Raw genomic sequence first — 19082 nt, forward strand, 5'->3', positions numbered from 1 at the left:
CCATTCTTGGTAGCACAAATTTACAGGTAAGGAAGCCGCTTCTCTCATTTGCATCCATAAAAAGCTGTATTGAGAGGGAAGGCTGATTCTTCTCTGTGTGTATCTGTATCTAGATAGTGTGGTTAGTGCTTATGTTATGTAGTTTTGTACTGTCCTTAGACCTAGGTTTACTGTGGGACTTCCCTTACAGGATTTATCAGCCTGTTACAATTACTTTATATTTTGTGGGTTAGCATTTACAATTCAAATGCATAATTGCTTAAAATATTAATGCAATGCAAGAGTAGAGTGTTTTAAACAGTGGAAGAACTTGTGTTAAGCATTAGCTCTGTGAATGTGTGGATGTGTGTCCCTCGGCCCTTTCAACACACCATGCAACATGCTATGCCTTTCCTCCCATGTAGGTATTCCTTTATTCCCAGGATCTCCGCATATGAAGAACCTTTCATCCTCTGGTATAAACGGCAAAAGGCAGAGCCAGCTAAGCTGTATTCCAGCTTCAAGGTTGGCTGCCAAGCAGCAGAAAATTAAAGAAAACTGGAAGACAGATGTGTTGTGCACAGATGAAGAAGATGATTTCCAAGCTGCATCCCTACTGCAGAAACACAGCGAGTGTGAGAAGCCACCAGGGAAACGTCAGTGTAAAACAAAACATTTGGCACTGCAAGAGAGAAGGAGGAGGTCATCTCTCGCTGGGGATGACATTACAGATATTGAAAGCTCTGAGGAAAAGGTATCTTTACTTTGACTTTATTGCCCACCGGTAGTTCTAAGGGTTTGGTAAAATCAGCCAGCTTAAATTCTTATATGTATTGACTCCTCCCATTTACTTTTTAAAGTGTTCTGCTGTTTTGTAGTACCCAATCTGCAGACTCCAGGATAAAGTCCCCGGCTTCCTGGGGTTTATTGTAGAGTATATTCTTTTGGATTTTGGCCTTAAACCTTTGGGTGATATAAATCCAGAAGGTGACACTACTATACTTTTTTTAAAATGAGAGGAGGAAACAGATTTTCCATGAATGGGTGGGGTGTGGAATCCAGTAATGATTTTGACAGGTCATAGTTAATGAGGAGAATCTGGAAGCGACCAGCAGCTCCTTCAGACTGTGACTTTTCACCAGTCAAATCACATGAGCAAGCACTGTAGGATTGCCTGCAGCAGCAGACTCCCTCATTATTGCCTGTCTCTTCAGCCCTCACAGCTGCAGATTGCAAGCACCCCTCAGGAGACTACCCCAAGTCGTCCCATGCCGCCAGAAGCCCGAAGGCTTATTGTCAATAAGAATGCTGGAGAAACTCTTCTGCAAAGGGCAGCTCGACTGGGATATGAGGCAAGCATTATTTCTCAAGTACTCTGCTCTGAATTAGAATGTGGGAGAGGCTAGGTGTCGTGAACAATTCTAATTGTAAGCGTTGTTAGAGTCTCCCTTTGTGCTCCTTCTGAGTGTGCTGGAATATCTTGAGGCTGCCCGTTCTGTTTCTTCATTCAAGCCCTCAATTAGTATATGTTGTGAGTGGGATTAGAGGAGAGCCCTGTAAACTTCTGCAAGTGAATAACCTTGAACGTGAATAGGTGCTTGTCTTTGCCAATCGGAATTCAGATCAGGATGTGCTGTGCAGAATTAGCATCCTGAAGTGAAGTAACGTATACAGTCATGGCCCAAATGAACATTAATGCCTTGCTTGGGGGGGGGGGGCAGATAACATGCATAGTGTGAGGTGTGTGCATTCTTAACGCTGTATTTTAAAGACATGTCCGTGAGTCATTCTTACATATAGAAAACAGTTCAGAGACAGTTTCAGAAGGTAGCCGTGCTGGTCTGCATTAGAAGAGTTAGATCTGAGTCCAGTAGCACCTTAGAGACCAACAAGATTTTGGAGTATAAGAGATTCAGAGCTCCCTTTGTCAGATACCAGTTCAGAGCCAGTAAGTCTCGAGGAGCGGCAGACTTCAGTGGGTTCTGGATTATACCTGCAAAGTGAAAATGATTAAACAAACAATGATATCTCATAGGCCTTATAATAAAGATGATGATGCGACCATGGAATTATAAAATGTAATTGGTGATGAGATTGCAATATATTTTCTTTCTTGGCTGTCTAAATTGACTGTGTTGCTCCTTTCTACCTGGAATAAAAATATGAGGTCATATAAAGATTAATAAAAAACTAGATGACCAGAAATTTTACAAAATGGCTTATTTGGTCTGAGATTCTTTTTTCAAGAAGCAGCCCACATACTGTACACTTTTTTCCTTAATTGTAAAAAGTCTGCATTAGGGAAGACAAATGGACTTAAAATAATTTAGAGAGTTGAAGCCTGTAGTGAAGGGCTAGTTATCTCAAGAAACTGAGACCCAAGTGGTAGTGATTTGTGTCTTGCTTGTTGTGTGGTAGAGCAATGTCACACCTTTTAGGTGTAAAAGCCCAGTGAAGAAAATGCCTCAGGCTGTAGATTTAATTGGCTTTAGACAGAATCTTACTCCCTTTTCCTTACCTATATAATTGGATATTTTTGAAAATTTGCTACATAATAAGTGTAGTGTAAAAGCTGAACACTGAAAATTGAGAGAAACCTGTGCATTTGTTACATGGAAATACATGCTGACTGCCTCAGAGTGTACTAGTAGTTGGTTTAGCTATGATCCATAGAGGCATCCACATACAATCTTTCAGTTGCAAAGTCACTAGGATACTGATTGTCAAGAGTGGTGAATGGGAATGTCAAGCAAATCTTTACAGGACAGTTTACTAGTTTTAGGAGACTCTTGGTTTTCAGCCTCCCCAGCTCCACCCTTGCTGGGTTCTCAGGGGGCAGGAATAGTTTTTAGAGGCAATGGCAGGAATAGATGTGAAGAATGGTTATGAGATAGGAAGATGGCGTAAGAGCTATCCTTCACCTTATTGTTCATCCATGTCACCTATGAGGAAGGAACAGGCCTGATAGCTCACCTAACTTGCATTGTAGTGATTGAGGCAACATGCTGCCAGGTGTGGGTGTGCAGGATGTTTCTGTAGGGTGAAAAATAGGAGAGGAGGGCTTCCTTCTTCTTTTCTTTGTACTTAGTTTTGTTGTACAAACAGTGAACTGATGGAGTTCATGGAATTGATCTTTCCCCTCCTTCCCCTTCCCCCTTCCAGCTTCCTGCATCCCCCTGAGAAGTTGCTCCAGAGGGGTCTGTGGACCTTTGGGAAGTGTGGGAGACAGGGAAAGGGGCTGCAGCTTGAGGGGAAATCAGCAGAAATCATCTGCCTTCTCTCTTGTTCAAGAGTTTGCATAACAGTGGCAGTCTTCTGGTTATAACTGCTTGCTACACTACCCCCCCCCCCCATTACAACTTCTTGCTGTATTTCCCTGTTCTTGAGGGATTTGACACATCTTTTTGGGATGGGAGCACTGAGTGAAAGAGGAAAAATCAGGTATATGAATATTGTCTAGTTATTATTTGTAGAATCCAATCCATTTAGTTCAGTAATATTTAAACTGTGGTCAGTGAGGCTGCAATGAAAATAGAAGGAGGAAACGCTGAGGGGCTCTTTCAGCAATACACACCAAATTAAAATTCAGCATAGTGCCTGTTCTAAATGCACAGGATAAAAAGGAAAGGCATAGACCATGGTTTATTCATTAATTTGAACATTTGCAAGCAATATATCACTATTCAAAGGAGTTTACAGCTCATCAGATCCATAAAAACACAATAAAAAAACAAATCAGCAGGTAAAGTAAAAGCATTCAAATGACAAAATGGCCAACAAACCTCATTTTTTTTTGCCCCCCCCCCGAAGGGGATTTTTTAAATTACATTTTTCTAAAGACAACAAAATCTACAATGAAAATAGGGAAAGGGAACTACAATTAGGGATAAAGAAAAGAATACCCACTACTATCTAAAATCCAAAGAGAGGAGATCCTCAAAATCGCTTAAGTACAAAGTCATTTCTAAACTCGCTAACAATTTTTTGAACTTAGTCAGGTCTGCTAATACGACTTTTGAATCTTAAATTAACTGTTAAAAAGAAAAAACCCAAAGCATCTCGTTACTATCAACCCTTTTCAAAGGCACAATACAGAGTCCTTCAGCCTTCATTTCTTCTTATCCTGTCTTCTTCGCAGTTTATAAGGACTTTTAGGAGCCGATGCCCCCTTCTCTGACAGAGAGTCCTCTCCAGAAGACCCCGAGTCCAGCTCGCCACTGGACTTACTGTCCTCTTTATCACCTTTCTCTTGCTCTCCCATCTGAATTTTCAAAAAGTCCCTTGCTTTGGAAACAGAGTCAATCTTTTCCTTTTTATCTTTAAGTTTGAAGGTTATGCCCTCTGGATACAACCACTGGTAGCTAATTGCGTTTGTTTGAAGAAAAAGGATCTTTGTATTTCCTTCTCCTTTGTCTTATTTCAAATGGGATGTCTTTAAGGATCCTGATGGTGCTGTCCCCGATTTTCAAGGTTGTCCCTGTCGTCGCTCTCAGGATGGTATCCCTCACATGTCTCTTCGAGAATCTCATTACTATTTCCCCAGGCAGATTATTCTTTTTTATATATACGGAATATGACGTATAGTCCACATCCATTTTGCTCATCAAATACTCCGCCATCAAATCTGTCACCGGGGCTAATGCTTCGCTCAACATTTGTTTCAGATTCTCTCCTTTAGATTCTGGGACACCCTGGAATCGGAGGGCCAGGTTTGCCTTCTCCATTTGCAGCTGTAAACATTTGGTCATTGTAGACAACTGTTCCTTGACGTTAGTCATGTGTTCCAGCAGGGGGGGCGCAGAGATTCTGCCAACATTTTAGCCAGCTTGGTGGTTCCTTCCGGTCTTGGCCTCTCCCCTTTCGCTTTTAAAAGTTTCTACTTCTCCGTCCTCTTCCCCGCCATCTTTTGTTGATTGTTTACTTTCGCCACAGTTTCTAAAGTCTCTGAATGTGCACTCAAATGCTTATACATGCCTTGGTAAGTTTTTCTCAACAGATTCCAATGCTTTCGCTTCCGCTCCCCCCCCCCGTTTTTCTGCTTAAAAGTTCATGTGCATGGGAGGGGACCCTCCCCCCACTCGCTTCCCTTCTCGGTCCGTGGGGTGGAGAGCTTTCTTTTTAGATTGTCAAAGACGCTTTAATCTGACTCACGTTCATATAGGTCTTCCGACCTCGCTTAGTCTCAGATTCGACCGCTCAATCCCCAGCGCTTGTCTCGGTCAGCGTCACTAGGTTCCATATAAACACTCGCAGGAGGGACCATCAGAGCAAAGAGGCGCTTCAAGTCCCCAGCGTTGCGCTGGCGAAGAGGCAACCTCTCGAAAGCCCCATGGCTAGAAGCCCTTCGCCGGGCCTCTTGGGGGGCAACGAGCCTGTGTATCCCCTCCTTCCCGCTCGTGCACAGCTCACATCCCCAGGAGTCCGGGAGATGCGACTGCTCAGCGTGCTGCCATCCACCGGAAGTCGCCAACAAACCTCATTCTCCAAATGTTGATAGAGTTGTTTTGAAGTCTCTAGGGAAAATGTGGCTTTCCTTATCTTGAGAAAGTGACTCCGAAGGACAGGAGCTGCCACCAAAAAGTCCCTCATCCTCACAGTCATTGTTCTTATGGTATGTGGTTTACACATATTCTGTGTCTTTCTTACAGATGTGCGCCTGTCACCATGTGTGCTTAGGGTAGTGCATGGTGTTTAAACATAAAATTGCCTCAATTGTGTTCAGAAAGGCAGGGATTACATTTTAACAGCCCAACAGGCATTTGGGGAATAGGTGGTGAACTTGCTGTGCAGCTATTGCTCCATTCCTTGCATCCATTCTCTGTAATGTACAAAAGCAGCTGAGTTTTTATTCTGACACATTTCAAGTGACCTCCCACAAAGCAGCCATAGCTTAAGAAGATTTTACAGTCCACTGTTAACAAGCCAACCATATTTTTTTAAAAGTGTAAGGTTTGCTGACTTCAGCTTTAACTTTCTTGACCTGCCGAGTATAATTCAGAAAGGAATATTTCAACTTGTCTTTTGTGATTAATTTTGCTTACAATTTATGTATGTATTTTAAAAACTGACTCTTATTTGTGTGTTTTTGGTATTCCCTGCTATACAATACAAGAGAGTGCTAGGAGAGGCAGTATAATTGTGAGGGAGGGGGGTTGTGGATAGGGCTATAGACAGAAAATCTAAGGTTTCCTTCATGGTTTCCCTAGAGGAATGGGGTTTGCCTTGTAGAACACATTACTGGAGGCTCAGCCTGGCCTGTTCCGTGGGGCCCCCGTGATACTTGAGCTGCAAGGGCTCTCTGTCCATAGGCTTTGCATTTCCAAATGCCCTTCTTATCTTTCTGAAGGCTGCTTTAGAAGGACTCCCTCTGGAACATTCATCTCTTTCCCCACCTCCCTTCCCCCAATTTTAAAGGGAAATACTTCCAGGATGAAGTATGCCCCTCCCTTCTGTTTTCTTTAAGTGACAGCCTCTGATGTTAAAGGCGTCTCCATAGCAACAAACTGTTTCTTCTCCCCACCCTTCCCCTCTTTCTTCAGGAAGTGGTTCTGTATTGTTTGGAAAACAAGGTCTGTGATGTAAATCACTGTGACAGGGCTGGCTGTTGCATTGTAAAGAGACTTTAGGCACTGGGTTCTTTCAGTGATTTTCTTCACTGGCTTGGATAGAGGATGATGTGCAAAATGCTCTGTAGTGCATTCATGGAATAAGGATTTATGGAATAAACGCATGGCATATGGCTGTATAGAGGCATATGTACTTTACATACATACTAAAACAGCAAATGAGACCTTCCTGCCCCCAACAAATTTAAAGATATTATTGCACCTATTAGAGAAGAGTACATTTCTTTCTCTCTCTCATTGAAGATGAGCTATAAAGTGGATTTTTAAAGAATTGGACCTTTACAAGTGCTAAATATCATTTTTGCAGCTTTTGTTGATAGAAATTCAAATGTATGGTATGAACATATGGCAGTGGTATCAGCTAAGTAGCCATGTGTCAAAATGGGAAATGGGCTGGATTTTGCCAGTATGCTTCGTAGAGAACACAATTTTGCTCTGTAGGTTAACCAGAGAAAAACAATGTTATGTTTTTGATGGCAGAATGATGTAGCCTGTACTGAAAGTGTTCTATGCTAGCTTTGCAATGTTTCTTTTCCTGGATCCCCATTCCCAGGTCCAAACTGCTCATGTGCTGTCAGCCACATCTTTTGGAATTCAACAGAGAGGGCTGAAATTTCTGTGAATTGAATAAATCATTTTTAAAGAGTTAATGAGGCATTTAATTAATTAACCATAAAACCCTACATTGTTACATTTCGTGGTTAATGACATTGGATAAAATCCACTGGGAACTTCTCCAGTTCTGTGGCAAGAAGCTGTATGCAGAATGGGTGCAGTCCATCAGGAACTTCTGCGCATATTAAATTAATGGGAACTGAGCAACTGCATGTGCCAGAGAAGGGGAACCCCTGGTAATTTCTCATTTACATACGCTCCATCACCTATATGTAAGCAAATGTTTCCCATTGATTAGTATCCGGAGACTAAGATTCTACTTTTTTAAAAACTCTAAACAGCAAACACAAGGAGGGCCCCTAACTCACTGGCAGAGCTCATGCTTTATGTGTGCAAGAGCCAAAGTTCAGTCTCTGACACTGGTAGTTAAAGGGGCTTGGAAAGAACCAAGATTCCCAGTTAGAGATTGTTGCTTTGGTGGACTAGTCAGTTTCAGTGTAAAGCAACTTCATGTGCATAAAATCCCTTAGCAGGTCAGTTTACATTTAGCAAAGTGGCAACTCTGACTGCTGTTATAAATTTCTCCCACAGCTTCTTTAGTACTATATCCTTAAACTAAAGTTAGTAGAAGAGATACACAAGAGTTACTTCTGCAACAATTGCTCTTTTGAGGTCTTTGTCACTCGCACTAACCCTTTTCGTTGCCAACCTGCTGTTTAGACTAGCAGAGATCAGCCTGGGTGTGAGGCACATTGATGCTTGAAACACCCTCCATTTGGGAAATCCTTTAAGTCTTCCCAGTTTTAAAAAGATAGACCTTGGCCCTGGTCACACTGAAGGTTTTGGCCCGGGAGAGGGACGGATCGGGGGCGCAGCAAACGGACGCGATCTCACCGCAACATCTGGGAAGCGGTGCACACCCGTCCCCGATCCGGCCCTTCAGGCCAAAACCCTGCAGTAAAAAAGAACCACCCCCAGAGGTGGACTTACCGGGCATGCCACATCAAGTGCGGCCGTGGGATCGCCGCCGCGCGCTTCGTCTGGAGCAATCCCGGCTCCCGGCCGAACTGCGCATGCGCACACATGCACAGTTCGGCTACCTCGCTCCCCTTTCAGTGGCTTCCCCCTGGCATCTGATCGTGCCGGGGAGGAAGTGCGCGGCGGCTCAGGGGATCTATGTGATCCCGCCGCCGCGTGTCTTTTTTTGGTACGGCTTTAAAAGGCCGCACTTTGCCGGTGTTTTTCCCCCGTGTGGCAGGGGCCCTTGTTCATCATGTGATTGATGTACTTGATCCCAATGCCATGTGACAGGTCTTCTTTCCTTAGCTTGGACAGACAAATTATTAGTTTCCTGCTTTCCTCTTTAACCTGGTTAGGGCAGGCCTGCTAAACAAACAGCTACATGCTGTATCTTAGCTACCAACACTGAGGGTCAGACATAGAAAGACTACAGATTATTGTGGGCTTTTCAGCAGATTTTGAACTTCAAGGATAAGGCTGCTGCACTGGAGTAATGTGGTTTGTGGATCTTAGTAAGTAGGCTCTGTCTCACAAAAGCTTGTTCCATAATAATAGTTAGTCTTTAAGGTACAATAGGTACAATGTTTTCCTCTTTCTCTCACTTTTTAATTGAGAAAGGTAATGGCTATCCAGTTGTTCTGTGAAGGACCTCTGCTACTTACTCTAGCCTTGCATTTTTTTTCAATCTCTTGGTGCAAATTGAATAGGACATCTTAGGTTGGGGAGTGACGCTCAACAAATTTCCAGAGCCTTCATATTCCAGTTAATTGACAATCATGGAAGTAGCATATTTTCCAGCAAGGTTAATTGTTCTGAATGTCCATATCGTCTCTTGCCATGGCTAAATCAGAAAAACGTCTGCATGAAAATCCCTGATCAAAATATATCTTGCCTCATAAGGTAGAGATCCAGATGGGTAGCCATGTTGATCTGAAACAGTAGAACAAACTTTGAGTCCAGTGGCACCTTTCCAAGGTATAAGCTTTTGTGTGCAAGCACACGTCTTCTGAAGTATCTGAAGAAGTGTGCTTGCACACGAAAGCTTATACCTTGAATAAAACTTTGTTGGTCTTAAAGGTGCCACTGGACTCAAACTTTGTTTTATTGCCTGATAAGGTGTTTTTATGATCCTTAAGACATCTAGTCAATGAGAGAAATTTAGAGAAAGGCCATGGTCCATGCAGTACCTTATCTATGCTGCTTCATCTTGCTCATAGTCTATTCCTATCCAACATCAACATGTTGTGAATTAACTCCTGCTACAAGTATACACATTCCAAGGGTGAAAACTCACCTCCAGAAAGCAGCCGAGGCATAAGTTGAAAGTTGGGAGTAACTGTAAGTTTGTTAGAACAAAGTTTGAGTCCAGTGGCATCTTTAAGACCCAACAAAGTTTTATTTAAGGTATAAGCTTCCATATGCATGCACACTTCTTCAGATACCCCCGAGCGTACCTTGAATAAACCTTTGTTGGTCTTAAAGGTGTCACTGGAGTCAGACTTTGTTCTGCTGCTTCAGACCCACATGGCTACCTACCTGAATCTATCTTTAAGTTTGTTAATTAGTAGAAATTAAGATTTCAGTGTTTTTCATAATTGAAATATACACTCTCCTTAAAAAAACTCTTCAAAGCTGCATTCATAGACAACTACTAAATCAGTACAGTAAAACTAGCAGCAGTTAACCCATTTTTCTGCAAAACATAAGAGTGAGCCAAGACAAAGCAAAGAGTCTACCAAAAATACAGAGGTATGAAAAAGTATTTGCTTTTTAATAGTTAATATGCAAGACACCAGAAAGCAGTTCAGTTAAATAGAAGAGGAAGCTAAAGTGTTTTCTTAAGGTTCGGAAAGAAGAGAAGGGTTTATGGTTATGCTTTTAGAGACTAATTACATTATATTTTTGCTAGATACCAGTAAAATATGCACAGAGGAAATCCAGAAAATTAGGGTCACAATGACAACATTGAAATGTATGAGTTCAAATTGTTTCCTTCTTCGGATGAATGTAGACTTATTCCACCACAATCTAGGCATATTCCAGAAGACTTATTTCCAAGTAAATCTGTTGGGAGCCAGTGCTGTGTGAATATTTAAATCTTCCTTCTGAGCTAAGGGGTTCGTTTTGTTTTTCAAAGTTTTTGACTTCTTCAGCTGAGATTAGAACTTCTTCCCTCCTTTCTTTTGTAAGTTGTTAATAGCCCAATCACAGGAGTATCCTCATCATGCTAAAATAAAGGTATGCATGTCTCCACAGCAACAAATGACTTGATTTGTTTTCTCCTACTTCTCTTTTCCAGGAAGTGGTTCTGTATTGTTTGGAAAACAAAGTCTGTGATGTAAATCATCGTGACAATGCTGGTTATTGTGCCCTGCATGAGGCCTGTGCCAGAGGCTGGCTGAGCATTGTGCGACATCTCCTAGAATATGGAGCCGATGTTAACTGCAGCGCTCAGGATGGAACTAGGTTAGCACCACTCTGATTAGTAAGATTAAACCACTTCTGTTTCTGCCCCACATTGATGCACAGCTGTGTTAATATTGACAGTGGGTTTGTAACTATATTTAATGAAATGCCTCAAAAGTTGAGGAATACCTGCAATTCTGTCACACTTACTTGGGACTAAGTTCCAAAGAGACCATGAGGCGGTTAAAAGAGAAGATACATGTTATCCTAGCCTTGTTTATGCATCCCATATGCCTTTTGTTCTTTGAGAGGGTGCGTGCAAAAGCCCCCACATAATTTAAGTCTGTGTACCACAGTGCTTCCTTTTAGTCTGACTGCTTTGTGATGTAGAAAGCTTGCTTGCTGACTGTAATTGTTGTATGTGCTGACCTTCATTAACCTACTATGTTTACTTGCTTCGTTTCTCATGTATTTATTTATACATACCCTGCTTTTATCCCCATTGTGGGAGGGTCTCAAAGTGACCTACAATATTGGTCTCTACTCCTCCATTTTATCTTCACAACAACAACAACAACCCTGTGAGGTAGGTTAGGCTAAGAGAGTAAGTAACCCAAGATCACCCAGTGAGCTTCCATAACAGAATTAGAATTTGAACCTAGGTCTCCACACTCTAAGGGCTGCTGTGGCTTAGAGGTTAAGACGTTGAGCTGCAGACCAGAAGGTCTGTAGTTTGGCAGTTCGAGACCCTTGTGCTGTGTGACGGAGTGAGCTCCCGTCTTTGGCCCAGCTCCTACCAACCTAGCAGTTTGAAAGCAAAACATTGCAAGTAGATAAATAGGTACCGCTTTGGTGGGAAGGTAACAGTGTCCATGCGCCTTTAGTCATGCTGGCCACATGACCACGGAAACATCTTCGGACAGCACTGACTCTATGTATACATATATATATGTATGTATGTATATATGTGTATATATATATATATTTCCTCACTTGCACACCGATGTAAGATTTGTTTCAGCTAAACAGTCAGCCTACCCAGATACTTAATATAATATGAAATGTTTGTAGCATGTAATGCTTACGCTGATATGAGAGCAGATGCACGTCCTCCCTTGAAAATGTATGGAAACTTAAAGTGGAAATGCTGCAAACACTTCTTTTCTACAATATGTAAAGCTGCTGTAAAATAATTCCTTTACTTCAGGATATATTAACTGTCATGAGAGCAAGGATGGTTTGTCCAAGCCTTTATCCTTTTCTAATATTGTAGTGAAGTGTGTAGCAGTCTTTGGCACAGTATGCAAAACACTTGCTAGTAGTACTACTACCGGGGAAGCCATATAAGCAAAGATGATCTTCCTTTAACATATGAACTGAGCCTAGCAAGGTGAGAGAGCACTTCTTTCCATAGGCTTTGCTACAATTCCTGCCTTTTCAAGAAGTAAGATCTGTGAAAGAACAGAGCAGGGTCTTTGTGGTAATGGACTTGACCCTGGAATATCTTGCCTGCATAAGGCCACTTGAATCCACCACTATAAATTTTTAGAAAGGCTATAAAGTGTATTTACACATTTACCAATATCTTTTTGGCATTAGAGATGATGTAATTCTTCCCCTCTTGGCTATGGTAGCCAGCTGAACAGCTTGTTAGTTTTCTTGCTGGGGAAAAGGTACATATCACTGTAGCCATTGAGACTAGGGCCACATGTGCTAGTTGGTAGGGTTGCCAATCCCCAGTTTGGAGCTCCTCCCCCACTTCAGGGCTATCAGAGATTTTTTTGGGCGGGCATAGCTGCTGGGCACTCCATTATACCCTATGGAGACCGGTCCTCATGGGGGATAATGGAGAATCGATCTGTTAATATCTGGGGCTCGGGGGGGGGGTTGTTTTTTTGAGTTAGAGGCACCAAAATTTCAGCATAGCTGCTGGTGCCTCTCCTCAAACACCCCCCTCCCAAAGTTTCAAACAGTTTGGACCAGGGGGTTCAGTTCTGAGCCCCAAAAGAAGGTGCCCCCAACTTCCATTATTTCCAGTGGAGGGAAAGCATTAAAAGGAATGCAGTCCCTTTAAACATGACAGCAGCTCACCTCCCCTGTCCCGGACCCTCCTGGTAAGCCCCTGTCCGCTTGTTGGCCTCACATGGCAACCCTAGTTCAGTGCTGTTGGGAAATGAGGTTTCTTCTACCTATTTCCCCACAGCACTGCGGTGCATTCATGCACCTCCCAGGGTTTTCTGGCTGTTCTCCGTTCTTTCTGAGACCTGCTTTGCTGTGAAGTTTTGGGCAAGACTGCAGTAAAACCTGGATGACTACTATGTAGTTGGGAAGGTTTGGGTTTTCCTGCCCACATGGTAGCTGTTTTCCTTGACCCTATCCCCATGGTGGCCATTTTTCTCCCCCTGCCACTGTGTGTGTGTGTCTTTTTGTTATATTGCATCAATATAATTTTAAAAGAATAATAGGCGTTATCAGGTTGTCTATATTCCCAGCTTTCATTTCTTTTCTTTTTTAAAAGTAAGTCTAGCGCATTCTTTTGCAGAGATATGCTCCTTGGAAAGGCATATCTTTGCAATGAAATGAGGCTTGGGGGGGTTTGTTTAAAAAAATGAAAGGTAGGACTTCAGGGAATATAACCATATTTAATTGCCAATTTTAAAAAAGTAGCTGAAAATGCCCTGGTGTCCTATGTGTGTCTGTGGGGCAAGAAACCTGCAGGGAAACCTGCCATGTGCAAACTCTGCTGCCACTGCACTTCATCAGTAGTCACAGAAGCAGTGGGTAAACCACACAAGCCTGTTCCTGCATGGAATCCACCTAGAACTTCAATGCAGAATGAAATCTGTCAATCCAAAATGTACAATCAACAGGACAGTTCAGTTATTTTAGTTACGTCAGCTATTATATTAGTGCTTAGGTGTTAAAATTTAGTTAGATGATGCATAGAAAAGAAAATCAGAATTTATTTGGTGGGCTAGCTGCTCTGAATTTTAGAAAAGTAGAGTATGAATCTTAAATCTCACAAACTATCACTGTCCCAGGGATATGCCTAACCAGCACCGACTTGTGCTTCTGATTACACATTTATTGTTTTGGTAAACTGCAGAGTGATCCTTCCTGTCTGGAATGACATTCCAAAGACTTCCATAGGAAAGAAAATAATAGTTTTCTTAATTTCTAACTTATTTCTGAGAAAGACAGGCATGAGATGTGACAACTTTTTTCCTTCATGCTGTTTAAAATGTTGTGATAAAATTCTCAGGTTATTATACAATAACAAATTCACATGCTGAAAGGAGCTATAATGTCACTCAAACCCATACTGACTTGGCTTCAGTTGGCATCTGTTTTGGATTTGAAGGATGGAAAGCCATAAAATGAACCACTCCTTTGGCCCTTGATTAGTGCCACTTCCCTCTCCCCTTTCCTTGATGAAATGTCTTGTAGCAAGGAATGTTGCTGCTGGAGTGTAGAGAACATGATCACGATAGCATGAGTGGCAACTGTGTATGTTAAAGTATGGGGGAAATTAATATGACATGTTCTATGGATGTTTTTATTTTGATGGGGGGTTCATCTCATAATAATGGTAGACACCATAAAAATTCATTGAATGAAAAACCAAACAGCCCAAAGTAATTGGATTCATTTGTTGGAAAGTGCATAATGCTTCCTGCTCACTTCAGAGCAATCTTCCTGAGCAGGAAATACTCAGCTCTATTTCAATATGGTGTTGTTGTTGTTGTTCAGTCACACAGTCAAGTCCGACTCTTCGCGACCCCATGGACCACATCAAACCAGGCCCTCCTGTCTTCCGCTGTCCTCTGGAGTTTGCTCAATTTCATGTTCATTGCATCGATGACACTGTCTAACCATCTCATCCTTTGCTGTCCCCGTCTTCTTTGACCTTCAATCTTTCCCAGCATCAGGGTCTTCTCCAGTGAGTGCTCCCTTCTCATTTGGTGGCCAAAGTATTTGAGCTTCAACTTCAGGATCTGGCCTTCCAGGGAACAGTCAGGGTCGATTTCTTTTAGGATTGACTGATTTGATCTCCTTGCAGTCCAAGGGACTCTCAAGAGTCTTCTCCAGCACCATAGTTCAAAAGAATCTATTCTTCGGCGCTCGGCCTTTTTTATAGTCCAACTTTCGCAGCCATACATGACTACTGGGAATATCATTGCTTTGACCATGCGGACTTTTGTTGGCAGGGTGATGTCTCTACTTTTTATCATGCTGTTTAGGCTCGCCATCGCTTTCCTCCCAAGGAGCAGGTGTCTTTTAGTTTCATGGCTGCTGTCACTGTCTGCGGTGATCTGGGATCCCAGGAACGTGAAGTCTGTCACTACTTCCACGACTTCCCCTTCTATTTGCCAAGGAGTGATGGGGCCGGATGCCATGATCTTAGTTTTTTTGACGTAGAGCTTCAAGCCCACTTTTGCGCTCTCCTCTTTTACCCTGAGCAAGAGGCTCTTTAGGTCCTCTTCACTTTCTGCCATCAGAGTGGTATCGTCTGCATATCTGAGGTTGTTGATCTTTTCCCCAGCAATCTTAATTCCCGCTTGTGATTCATCCAGGCCAGCATTTCGCATGATGTACTCTGCATATAAATTAAATAAGCAAGGTGACAATATACATCCTTGTTGTACTCCTTTTCCTATGCGAAACCAATCAGTTGTTCCATATCCGGTTCTAACTGTCGCTTCTTGACCCTTATGCAGGTTTCTCAGGAGACATGTGAGGTGGTTTGGTACTGCCATCTCTTTAAGGACCTGCCATAGTTTATTGTGATCCACACAATCAAAGGCTTTAGCATAGTCAATGAAGCAGAAGTAGATATTTTTCCGGTACTCTCTTGCTTTCTCCATAATCCAGCGAATGTTGGCAATTTGATCTCTAGTTCCTCTACCTCTTCGGGGACAGCAAAGGCCACAGTAGAATCCTGGCTATTTTTCTGCCTCTTTGCCACAGTGCTTCTCTCTCCCCCCCCCTCCCATTTCCTGTTGCTTTTGACAAGGGATATTGCAGTAACTTCTATCATGATACATACAAGATCATTATATTCTTTCTGTGCAGAAATTTAAAATGAATATACAGAACTATGTCCTCCACAGAATTATAATCCAACATTAGAACATAACTTTTAAAAAACGTTGTGTTTAATATATCCTGTTTCATCCTCTGCTCCTATAGCCTGTTTCCTAGATTTTGAACTTGCTTCCCCTTATTTTTCATCATATCTTTTCTGTACACCAGCTGTCTTGCTCCAAGATGGAGCCTGTCTGTTGGATCAGGAGATCCAGGCAACTTTTTTAGCCACGTGTGTGTGTGTGTCTGTGTCTGTGTGTGTGTGTGTGTGTAAAAAAGATTGGGTTATGTGGCTTGAAGAGCAGCTGTTTCCTGTTCTGGCTGCCTGCAACAGCTGAGAGAGGAAGCAGTTCTTACAGGCCTTGGGGCTGGTGGGAGGATGAATGAAGCTGCTGCCCGAGAGAGACAGCTGCTCTTGAGAGTGATGTGATCTTCATAGGCAGAGAGCCGAGGAGAAAGAGTAGCCAGACTGATAACCCTGGCCAAGCTCACCCCCTGCAAAGGAATCAATATAAGCACAGCAGGTCTTTCACTGTCTCTCATGTGCTTAGCCAGAGCAGGTGTGCATGGCTTGTGGGTCTGGGTATACGCAGCTCCTGTACTGAAAACCCTATTTAAAACTTGGGAGAAAGTACATATTAAGCTCAAATTGTACAGGTTTGCTTGATATATCTTGCCCTTTCTAGAAATGGCATAAACTGGAAGTGCCAAAACTTTGTTCTCTAATGAACAGTGAGTTTGTCATTTGTTGTGCTAGTCACCAGTCTAAATTGCATAAATAATTTGCTGTTGCCCTTTGAGCTGTATGATGCCCACATATACCTCTAAAGGTCTTTGTGGAAATAGAAGCATCTCTTCATTACAGTAGGGTAAATGTAACTTCAGGTTACTAAGGTTGGTGGCTTAAGTCCCTTGCACTGTTGTGTTTGACCGGTATAGTAAAGGCGTAGAAGATACTGAAAGTATAGTATACAACAAGTATAGTATATACCAGGTTTTTGGCAATTTCGTACCCTTGGCAAATGGTGAATGAGCATCAAGGACTACAGTCTTAATTATAGTTTAGAATAAGTGAATTGTCATTGTTGCAACTGCCATAAATTCATCTTGTAACTGGTACTCCTTAACTTGAACTGAGAAACAAACTAGCTGCCAATATATCTGTTAAAAATAGACAAAATGTTTTCCCTTCATCTGTCCACAATAGTAATTGGGCTGCTGCATTCTGAAGCAGTTGCAATTTCTGATCTGTCTTCAAGGGGAGCCCTTTATGGACCATGTTACAGTAGGTTACAAAAGCATGAATTAGCACAGCCATATTGACAGAGGCTAAGAAGGAGAAGAGCTGGTGAACTAAATAAGGCACTCTTAGTCATCCCACCAACCCGCTTTTCAAACAGCAAGGCTGGGTCCATGAGTGTTCCCAAGCTCTTCACCTGCTTTGCAGATGAGAATTTCATTCCATTCCAAAGAATTGGGTATAATCTCTCCAAAGCATCAGCCTTCCTGACCAGTATCACCTGCATGTCTGATATTTATGTATCTGCAGATGCATGTAGGATTGAAGATCCCTTTTCTAGAGTTGCATAATCTATTAGCATTTTGGGTAGCATTATTTATGGTTATAGTTGTGAGAAAGCACTTTTAATTTCAAATTGGTTTCAGGTAGTCATTATGTACACTTGTGAGCTTCCCTTCCCCTTGAGTCACAATGCAGAGGCCTGTAATATTTTTTGCACATTCTTGAATGTTATTGTAGCAAAAGCTATAACTTTTTAGCAGATTATAAAAATATCAAGACAGCAATTTGTTTTGCTTTTTTGATGAATAATATTTTGCAAGTCAAATGTGTGTGTATGAATACTGTGATGTGAATACACAAGCTATTGCTTAGACCTATTTTTAAAGCAACTTCAAGGTATCAAGCATGGAACTTCTTACAGAATTTGATTTGGACAACCTCAATCAAAGGACAGTGAAATTAGTCTGCCTTCTTAGGCCTAGTCAATGATGTTAAAATGGCTTCTATCTGGAACAGTATGACAGTTTGCTGGACACAATGTCTACAGCTGGATTAAACAAAAAGAACAAAATTTCTGCAAAACAGCATCTAAAATGTTCAGGCTTACTCTGAAGCAGGATTGCTATTCAAAATGGTGTTTGCTTAAACAGATGGAAGGAAAGGAAGAGATTTGACTAAAGTGATCACAGTGGAGATTAATGGTTAACTGCTCCCTGTCTTTAAGGGAGCATTCTGTTTTAATATTGTGTGTGCATATGCATCACAAAAGCTAAAGTTAACTTCTTGTTCTAAAATGTGGAGAAAAGCAGTTAGTATAATTTGTCCCCCATAGTGATTTATGATAAGAATAATTTTAACATTTGCCACTGTAAATAAAAACAAAATACACCTCAGTACCTACAAAGCATGAATAGGAAACGGTTTTCTTTTTCTAGGCCCATCCATGATGCTGTGGAAAATGATCACCTAGAAATTGTCCGATTGTTGCTTTCTTATGGCGCTGATCCAACACTTGCTACGTACTCAGGTAGAACAATTGTGAAAATGACACACAGTGAACTAATGGAAACCTTTCTAACAGGTGGGTGATTCTTTTGCTTTGTTTAAAGGTGCCTTTCGCTCCCAGTGTTTACTGTCTTCAGACGACCATAGTAAAAATGTGTTTAATATTGTGGCTGCTAAGGAAATGAGTAACAGAAATAAAAACTTTATTTATCAGACTTCAAAACACAGTTATGAAAAAGTAACCACTGTATGATGTTTTCCTAAGCACTCTTACTAGAGAATTGGCTTACCAAGTACCTACCTCGAATCGGTGGGGGACTCATACGTCTTGTCAGGAACATTCCCGTGCGGAAAACAAACATGCCGCACCATGCCATCGCCCAGACATGACGCTAGCATGCTGGGCATGTAACTGGGCGACGCTCTGGCAATGGAGCTGGAAACTCGGTGGTACCATCGAGTTTCCAGCTCCATTGCCAGAGCGTCACCCAGCTATGTGCCCAGCATGCTGGCGTCACGTCTGGGCGACGGCATGGTACGGCGGGGGGCCGTTTCACCAAGGGGTGTGTCGGCTGGTCCCCTGCCAATTCGAAGGTAGGTACTTGGTAACCCTACTAGAGAGTAACCACTATTGAACATGGTGGGACTTAATTGCAAAGTAATATGCTAGGGGTTGTACTGTTTTGCTGTTAGATATAGCTTGGTTTAATCTTGTGTAGTTGGTGAGAGTGAAGTTATAATGTCTCATCCAGATGTTTTTGCCAAATTGAAATGCAAGGAAATTGTGGCCAGAAGGCAGAGACTTACTACAATGCATTTGGGGA

General features: G+C 42.1%; 1 protein-coding gene across 1 annotated transcript in view; it reads left to right on the plus strand.

The window, feature by feature from the left end:
• Nucleotides 1-19082, plus strand: part of BCOR (BCL6 corepressor) — an 82676-nt gene that overhangs the window by 61245 nt on the left and 2349 nt on the right. Inside the window, exons 9-12 of the mRNA XM_015418485.1 lie at nt 405-733; nt 1194-1331; nt 10540-10706; nt 18189-18334. Of these exons, the coding sequence (XP_015273971.1) occupies nt 405-733; nt 1194-1331; nt 10540-10706; nt 18189-18334 (780 nt within the window). The remainder of the gene's footprint in view (nt 1-404; nt 734-1193; nt 1332-10539; nt 10707-18188; nt 18335-19082) is intronic.

Source organism: Gekko japonicus, unplaced genomic scaffold (genome assembly GCF_001447785.1).
Source record: "Gekko japonicus isolate JY-2015 unplaced genomic scaffold, Gekko_japonicus_V1.1 scaffold202, whole genome shotgun sequence".
NCBI classification, from domain to species: domain Eukaryota; kingdom Metazoa; phylum Chordata; class Lepidosauria; order Squamata; family Gekkonidae; genus Gekko; species Gekko japonicus.